At 35.4% G+C, this 8,927-nt stretch overlaps 1 protein-coding gene across 2 annotated transcripts; it reads right to left on the minus strand.

The window, feature by feature from the left end:
* Positions 1-5,125: 5,125 nt before the first annotated feature.
* Positions 5,126-8,569, minus strand: LOC120637854. 2 transcript variants are annotated; one of them, XM_039909891.1, is made up of 3 exons: positions 7,998-8,569; positions 7,841-7,909; positions 5,126-7,602 (listed from the first exon to the last, which is right to left on the minus strand). In XM_039909891.1, the coding sequence occupies exons 1-3, from the start codon at positions 8,047-8,049 to the stop codon at positions 5,624-5,626; spliced, it is 2,100 nt and encodes a 699-aa protein (XP_039765825.1). In that variant the 5' UTR covers positions 8,050-8,569; the 3' UTR covers positions 5,126-5,623. The 2 variants fall into 2 exon arrangements, with proteins under 2 accessions (XP_039765825.1, XP_039765826.1); XM_039909892.1 differs by lacking the exon at positions 7,841-7,909.
* Between the last annotated feature and the right edge of the window lie 358 nt (positions 8,570-8,927).

The raw sequence follows: 8,927 nt of genomic DNA on the forward strand, positions 1-8,927 counted from the left end.
ATCAGGGCAAGATCTATTGGAGGAATCCTGTGAAGTCGCTGAAATTTATTAACGTAATCAGTTAAAGTAGAAATACTCCAAGCATATCCATAACCCACTGAGTGACACTGAACTGGTTGTTATTTCAAGGCCATTCCGACCCTCGAACGTTTTTAGTTCCATAAATAAAATCATTTATTTGATAACGGTGAAGGTTAATTATATTCAATCAAAAAAATAAATTGGAGGTGTCAAAAGCCTATCATTTGTCGTATATAACTTTGGTAGTTTAAGTTTGGTAGTGCGCCTAAATTGCCAGTTTTCCCATGTAGTTTAATTAGATAGAACACCTGCGCACACGGTACACGGACGGTTGACGACGCGACGCATTGTTCTAACGTGTCCGACATACCTTATTTATGTATCAGTATATGTGGTTCCCCAGTTATTATGTCACCGTAGTCGTCAGTTACGTAGGATCGACTAGACGTAAGCAAGATGTGCATTGGATATGTGAAAAAATTCAAAATTCTTTTATTTCAAGTAGTCCTAATATAAGCACTTTTGAAACGTCAAGTCTGTCTGTGTGTAGTGACTCTACCACCGGTTCGGAAGGCAGATTCTACCGAGAAGAAGCCGGCAAGAAACTCAGCAGTTGCTCTATTCCAATATCAACAATTTACATTTCACATTTTAAAATTCATTTTTCTATCTTGTGAGAGATGAAAGCGGAGCCGGATGCTTCCAAGCAACCTTGTCATTAAGAAATTCATCAATTGTATAATAACCTCGCTGTAATAAATGGGTTTTAACTCATTCTTTAAACTTATGCATTGGTAGTTCCAAAATTACCTTAGGAATCATATTATAGAAGGGTATACTCAATCCCACAAATGACTTCTGCACCTTTCGCAGACGACATGCAGATGTCACTAATTTATGACCATTTCTTGTAAGTCTTGTGTCTTGTTCAGTTAAATGTACCCGTTGTAATATTTCTAAGAAATGTTGATTAACTACGAAAATCTTAGTTTGAAATCTTTACTCAATACAGTCATTCAGAATAGATCTGAAGAAATCGATTTGCTGATACAGCTCAATATTTTTACATCCTTCTTCTGAGGGTATTCAACATCACGCTACAACCATTATTATCTGTAGTTTTGGTACGACGAGATAGTAAAAAAAAAATCAGCTCAGCCAGTAGAATATTTTTTTAAACCACAATCAGTTAAATCCGCTAATTTAACCGTTTAACGGGACAGCGTGGGTAATTTCGGCGTAGAATTAAATTACTCGATGCAATCTTATCACCGGCCGATCTGTGCACCTGTTGCGCAATATTTCGTTTATTGGAATATTCTGGCCTGTTTTATATAACTTAGTTAACAGTTCTAAATTCTACTAGCCTTAATGGGTTATTACTTACCAGTTATTACCATTATAATGAGTCTATTAAGGCCCTACTGATTGGCAGGCATCCTTTCGCATAGGAGCGAATTTGTTGGTATTTTCATTGATTCTAAAGTCCCTTTTCAAATCATCAACTTACAAAAATGGCGCCAATACATTCAACGCACATCTCTAAAACAAATTAAGTCTAAAATGGCATTACTATTAGAATGAATCTATTAAGGCCCTACTGCTGGGCAGGCCTCCTTTTACTCACTTCATAGGAGCGAATTGGTTGGTATTTTCATTGATTGTAACGTCCCTTTTCAAATGGCAAACGTATAAAAAAGTCGCCAATGAATTCTACACACATCTGTAAACTGAATTAAGTCTAAAAGTAGTGCCATCCTTTTCATTTTGTTCTTTGTGGGAAAGGGCTAGCAAAATTTTTTGATTTATCAATTTAATTTAAGCATGGGGGTTTGTGTACAACAAAATTGGGACCATGGCATTTTTGCTGTTTCCAGTGCTGTGTTACCGTTGGAGAATATGCGAACTGACCTATTCAATGACCTCCCAGTCTTATTTTACCATCAGGGACTGGAGAAATGCAACTAGCTAAGATAAACTTATTAATTATTATTTAATAATGTTTTTTTTTAACATTTTACATAAACGTAAAAAAAACCGAACCGAATTAACTGTGAAGCTTAAAGATAAATTGACAACACACTTATTTACTCTTTAAATCATGAAACTATAAAAGTACCCAAAGAATATCATACAAAAAGATGTCATGGTGTCAAAAATACCCCATATCGACTATTAAAATCTATGACTGGACAGATTTACTTAGTATGGAATTTATACCTTAACTGTTACTAAATAAGGTTAAAATTGGATTATTGTGAAATAGATCATAAAGTATCTATAGGGGGTTTGATAAATAACATGTCAATACGTATTGAACAAAATAATTACCATCAATAGTGTTAAAGCTAGTCTATCGTACGTTTGGATTACTTTCGAAAAAATGTCGACTCATGTGATTGTGATATAATTATTATTAGGTTATGAGTTTATTGTAAAAATATGTGTTAAATTAGTGTTATAGAAAGGACGTTACGACATGACCAAGCATTTTACTTTCTTTACCATTTTTTTATACTTTATTGGAGTAAAATTATTCGGCAAGTATACGGTAATGTTAAAATATTATTATAGTATATAAACTAATGTTGCACGCGACAAAGTCGTCGTTTATTTCTGTTTTTTTAATCCCACGGGAACCGTTCATTTCGTTTCATCACCGGGTTAAAAAGTGTCTTATGTGTCTACAGGATACAAAGTATCTTCGTGCAAGTTCTCAAGAACGGTATTGGCTGTTATCTGGGACATAAGTACCTTTTTTTTTTTACCTGGGGAAATCCTCACAAATACCACAGCGCCACGGGGAGGCACGGTTCCTGCCAGTCGCCTGGTGGCTGGGCCACGGGAACGCTTTCGCAATCATCCGCGACCCAGCTAGCAGCGCGGCGAAGGTAAAAAGGACATAAGTTCCTCATCTAGCCCAACAAAGTTAAAAAAGTCAAATAAGAATAGTATCCGGGTGTTTTTCCGGAAAACTTACGAATTGAGAAACAAAACAGTAACAGTCGGCCGATTGTCGCAGTAGGAAGCGACCTTTTTGAGTCCAAGGCCGTGGGTTCGATTCCCACAACTGGAAAATGTTTTTGTGATGAACATCAATGCTTTTCAGTGTCTGGGTATTATTCATAAAAATATTCATCTGTTATCTAAGAACCCATAACAGCTAAGCTACGCTTACTTTGGGGCTCGCATCGCAGTATATTATATTTTTTTCTTTTTTATTATTTTATATATATCGGTGCCAAATATATCAAATGGGTAGTGGTTGAACCGAACAAAGGTAAGAAACAGATAAACAAACAAACATAGACACTTTCGCAAATTAATGCTATAATGATATGGATGCAATGCTTTAGGTTTAGATTTTCATATATTATCATTGATTCACTGCCGCGAGAGGCAACAGCGACTGGTTCTGTTTTTTTTTAGGTTAAATTACATGTAAGGGCTTCGCGCATGCGCCCTAATGTGACTTATATCCCTTATTTTAGCACTAAATATGCGTGCACAGTGAGCACATGTAACGGTACCGTCAACGTAGTTGTAGGTGATATTGTAAGGTGGCCTTCCTTTAAAAACGATATAGTTTGGCCCATATAGGATAGGATAAGTCACTCTTTTCAGACCGTACTGTACATCCTTTTACACGAGCAGTCTGTGGATTAATTACACGCATAAACAGTACAGTACCCTCCGTGTAAAGTACAATAATGCGTTCAGTTCTATACGATCATGCGAAAACGGTGTACATCCTTGGTGCGCAGGGTTCTGGCTAGTTCAAGCGGCCTTCTGAGGGTACTTGCTGGCAGTACTGATTGTCAGTACCTGTGCCATTGCTGCATGGTACACGTTTTTTCCAATCGGGCGTGCCAGAAGGGTTTTATATAAACTATTTCCTTAGGCTAAGTTTACTAACATTTAACTTTGTATTTTACTAACCATTTATGATCCAAGTCGGTCGAAATAAATGAATTTTATTTATTTATTTATTTAAGATGGTCACGACAAGCATCAGTTTAGGTTTTATTACATCGAAGAACCAATAAAACCTATCAATATTTACTATTTAAAAAAAACTACCTAGAGGTTTTTTTAGGCCACTATAAGTTAGCCCTTGACTGTAATCTCAACGGGTGGTAAGTAATGCTGATATAAGGTGGTAACGGGCTAACCTGTAACCTGTGACTAAAGATTTTAAACTAAAATTTTCGTGGTTAATCAACATTTCTTAAATATAGTTCAACGGATACATACAGCGATAATATTATGGGATTTGTCGTTTCATGGATCAAATGATGGATGTAAATCATTGAATTTCCCAAAGTAACGCCTGCTTCTATCTTACTACATGGGATATAGTTAAAAGGCCCGTACATGTTTTGCCAGAAATTAGGCGTGCAAATACATATACTTATATAGAAGCATTCTAGAAATTATTCTTCTTCTTCCTCTTCATGGCGCAATAGATTTTCACCGCCATTTTTTTTAAAAGACCACAGATTATAAAAACTATCCCCTTGTTGAAAACCAGAACTTAATCACCACCGATTGAGCGATTTTAATCATAATCACCAACTGTTGTCGGTATATAACTGGATGTGTTAAACATAATTCTCCTTCTTACCATACGACTGCGATATCGTATACGACTTTTTTGAGTATACATATATGGAATATAAAATAAAAAACTATGCGGTAAATAAAATATATTAAATAGCATTTAATTCAGAAAATGACCGTGGTTTTTGTATACCAAAAGCCTTGTATATCTGAAAACATTTTACCGTCTGTTCGGACTCTTGTCCAGAAAGCTCTAGAACTTCTCAGCTCAGCAGCTGGCTCTAATTAGCATCCCTGGGATATAATCTAAAAGCTCCCAATCTTCCTCAGCTGCTTTTACTTACCTTGACATCCCTGGGATATAGTCAAAAGGAAAGCTAAAAAGTAGTATTTAATATTATCTGTATTCAAATGCGATAAGTTTTTTTTTTAATATTATAATTAATTTTTTTTTTATGAAAATGTCTGCAGTGCCGGGATAGTCGTGAACATAGAGTTATATCTGGAAAATTGTATGTACCTATATTGTTGTATGAAGATATGAGGCCACCAGAACCAGAGTGACCCAAACACAAGCTACTATTATGTGGATATGTGCCAAAATAGTTAAGGTGAAATTTTAAGTAGATGTAATTAAAAAAAAAATCATAGACACTGTATTCAAAATTTGTAAAATATGATATTAGTTATTGATAAAATTTAGATGAACTGTAAAAATAATCAGTATTTTTGTTATTTGTAATTTTTTTTGCAGATAGGCCACTATGGCACTTAGCATTGACAATATATTTATAAACAGTGTATAAATAATAGGCCAATATGTATGAACCTTATCACCTTTTTTATTAATTTAAATGCAAATTGTCATTTTTCAACTTAAATACTACAAATTAAACTCAGAACTAGCTCCTTTATTACTGTGTAATTTTTATTAAACTTTAGATTTATCTTAAACTCATATATTATTAATTTATTATAGTTTTTATTTCAACTTAAGACTATCTTAGGCATAACATGACAAAGTATTAAATTAGCCAGTCAGTTAATCAGTCGAAGAATCACTAATTGCACCATCTAGTTCATTCCCCGCATTGGAGGAGACTTTGAGTTGTTCATAGAAAGGGTGATAGATAGGTGGAACATATTCCAAAAGGCATAGAAGGTCTTTTTTTTTCTCATGGCTGATTTTTCTTCCCTCTGGAAATAAAATCTCGAGTTCAAAGTTTGACGTATCTTTGGATGACCTCTTGCTGAAATTAACCTCTGCGAAAAGAACTTCTGGCTCGTTGGAATATTTGAAGAACATCGAGAATGGATGGCTTTTATTGTACAAAAGCCACTGTATTTTAAGCCATTCAACTTTACTTCGATCAACGCCGATCTTCCTGTTTGTGATATTAGTTTCCAAGGCTTTGGTGGATATAAAGTCATCTCCTTTCATTTCCACAATTTTGAAAGGTTTCTTTTTTCTTGCTGCTAATATCACATTGTTCCAATGTTCGGGAACGTATATGTCTGGGAAATACTTCTTTTGTTTTTCCACCAAGCCAAAAGCCCGGTCGCAAGATGAAAAAGAATGTCCGCTGACCGTAAATTTGTGGTCTATATTTTCCACTGTAAATTGAGGACTAGAAACAATATGCATACATAACGCTGCAACTTTTATGTTGCGGTTTTGCCCGCCACACTGGTCAGAGTACATGATTAGCCTCTTTGTGTGTACATGTTCTCTGATAAATTTTAGGAGGCATGAACCTATTTCTTGTGGTCCCCTGGATGCTGTCGATTCATCCCAGACATACATAAACATTTCGTCTGTACCAGCATTATGAATGCCTAAACAGTAGGTCCACAACTGACGCTTGTAGTAGCAAATACCAGTTGAAATTACTGGTGTTGGGAGAGTCTTCATTAAGTCAAAGATTATAACGGTAGTATCGTTATCCTGCTTCGCATTTTGCATGTCAAGTTTTAAATTTTTCATCGCAGATTCTGCTTTTCGCAAATGAAGTTCTTTGGCGATAGTAAGCTCATTTTTTTTAGAAAGCTCGTTGTTATCGCAAGCGTCAATTTTTACTTTGAAATTGTCACATCGCTTACATGAGTCAGTTACTGGAGCATGAAATGTGAGGTTGAAATTTTCATTAAATATTTTTTCGAATATGTATTTTGAAACTGGTCCTGCAACCTTACTTTTGTATTCAGAGTACATTATTGACAAATTTAAGTGAGGAGGCAAGTACTGTCTCGATTCACTTTTGTGTCTTGTGTAGTGAGAATCATATTTCGGAAAAGTATTGATGAAATCCTTTACTTCGTTTACTTTTGTTTCTGGAGTTTTATTCGACGGAATGTGCCGGCCTCTTTTATCAATGGGAGCGGGATCGCCAAGAGGCTTATTTTTCAGAACCCTTGTAAGGCGTCCGTCCGATACTTTAAAAACTTGCTTAAAAAATGACTTACACACACGAATATGTTTTCCATTCGCCTCTGGTAAGTGATACAATCGAGAAAATTCCTTGGGCTTCGATGTGACGTTTCCAGCTACCCGATCCGATGTGGTATCTCTAACTCTCACATAAGACCTTGCTTTTATCACGACATGTATGAGTGAATATAGGTATGCACTTTGCAAATCAAAATTTGCTAGGGCATAAAACTTTGAAAAAAGTTGTTTTTGTCTGTCATGTACAATTTTGTCATGGCATTTTTGATTACAGGTGCATTGAAGACCTGTATCTATTTGTTTAGCAGGAATGAGAACGCCTTTTGTATTTACGTATGCCTCACCTCTAGCTCGTTTATTTTTTCTCACATTCTTTTTCCATAAACTTTCTTTGCGCATACGCTTCCTTGTATCTTTGTTTGTTGAAAAAGATGGCTGACCCTCTTCATTGTTTTCAGTAGACGAGTCCCCAAGAATGTCTTGTAAACTCCTCGATGAGCTCCTGCTACGTTGTTCTGGGACATACTCAGAACCCGAATCCTCATAGGGCTCCACCGGACTCAATCCAAATATATCTGCAAAAATAAAATTATTAACTAATTATTATAGCGTAAATTAATAGCTAAAATATATAAAAATCAGAAAAGTAAGTAACAACCTACATACATGACGAAAACTTAACATTAAAACTTCTCATAAGCACCCTCAATTTTTTTCAAAAGATCTATCCAAGAACGCCTCCTTCAATAGTCTAATACGCGAAAAAAAAATCCCACATTGTTTTATTACGGAACTCTAAAAACGTAAGCTTACCACGTAAGTCACCTTCAATGTTGTCAGTAGCTTCATTCTCAGTTGCACTCATTGTAGCTTCTGCTGGGTCTGGCCCAAACAAAAATAGTCAATGAAAATACAGTAACAAATTAAATAATAACCTAACGAAAACTCAACATTTAAAACTAAGAATTACCTAGTATGTCATCCTCAATGTTTTCAGCAGCTTCATTCTCAGTTTCAATCATTGTAGCTCCTGCTAGATCTGTTCGAAACAAAAATAGTAAAAATTAAGTTAATTTGTAGGTTACAATTTATTGACATCGAAAAAACAAGAAAATATCTGACTAATAACAGGTATTCTTACCTCTTAAGCTTATTGCTGTACCGCCAACACCTTTCCGCACGTTCACGTAGATTAATAACTAATCTATACACACTTATTGCGTAAAAACACCAGTTTTGTACCCACAACACCAAAAATGTTTACACGTAAGTACCAAAGACCAGAGTGGCCCATGTCACATGAGCCGTAATGGCGGCAGATACTATAGTGACTCAAGTGATCTGGGCCACTATGCTCTATTAATATTCATTTAAGAATCAAAATGCCAGAACAATTTTTTTAACGCCATCTATGATTGTTTACTGAAATTACCTTTGAGCCACTCTGGCTATGAACTTAAGGGTTTGAAAAGGAGCATTGCCGTGGTCAACTAATATATCACAAATTGTGGTTTGGGCCGCTCTGGTTCTGGTGGCCTCATATATCTGGGTAATGGAAATAAACCTGGGTGCTTTTAAAAAGCATTAGCGTCTGCAATGTGGAAAACCGCAAACATATTATCAATCAAAACCAAGTTTTTCAAAGTTTATTTTGTTATTTGATCCTGCAAAATTTTAACAAGTGCACTACGATCCTTTTGTTGTCGTGTTTACCAAAGAAATATCTGACAATCTAAAAGCAACCATCTGCAATATTGCTCGGTAAAAATGTAGCCAAAATAGACTTTGGAAGCGATTTTACAATTTAGATTATCTTCAACAGCTGTTAGTTTAACAGTTATCCACTTTTATGCGATTTTAATACAAATGTTAGAATCTAAATTGGATAGACTCAAATTTG

The sequence above is a fragment of the Pararge aegeria genome, chromosome 4 (assembly GCF_905163445.1).
Source record: "Pararge aegeria chromosome 4, ilParAegt1.1, whole genome shotgun sequence".
NCBI lineage: Eukaryota > Metazoa > Arthropoda > Insecta > Lepidoptera > Nymphalidae > Pararge > Pararge aegeria.

Coding starts and splice junctions, on each gene's coding strand:
- LOC120637854 (XM_039909891.1), bottom strand. CDS start 8,049: ATGATTGAAACTGAGAATGAAGCTGCTGAAAACATTGAGGATGACATA. Junction 7,910..7,997: donor CATTGAGGATGACATACTAG/GTAATTCTTAGT, acceptor TGTTTGGGCCAG/ACCCAGCAGAAGCTACAATG. Junction 7,603..7,840: donor CATTGAAGGTGACTTACGTG/GTAAGCTTACGT, acceptor TTATTTTTGCAG/ATATATTTGGATTGAGTCCG.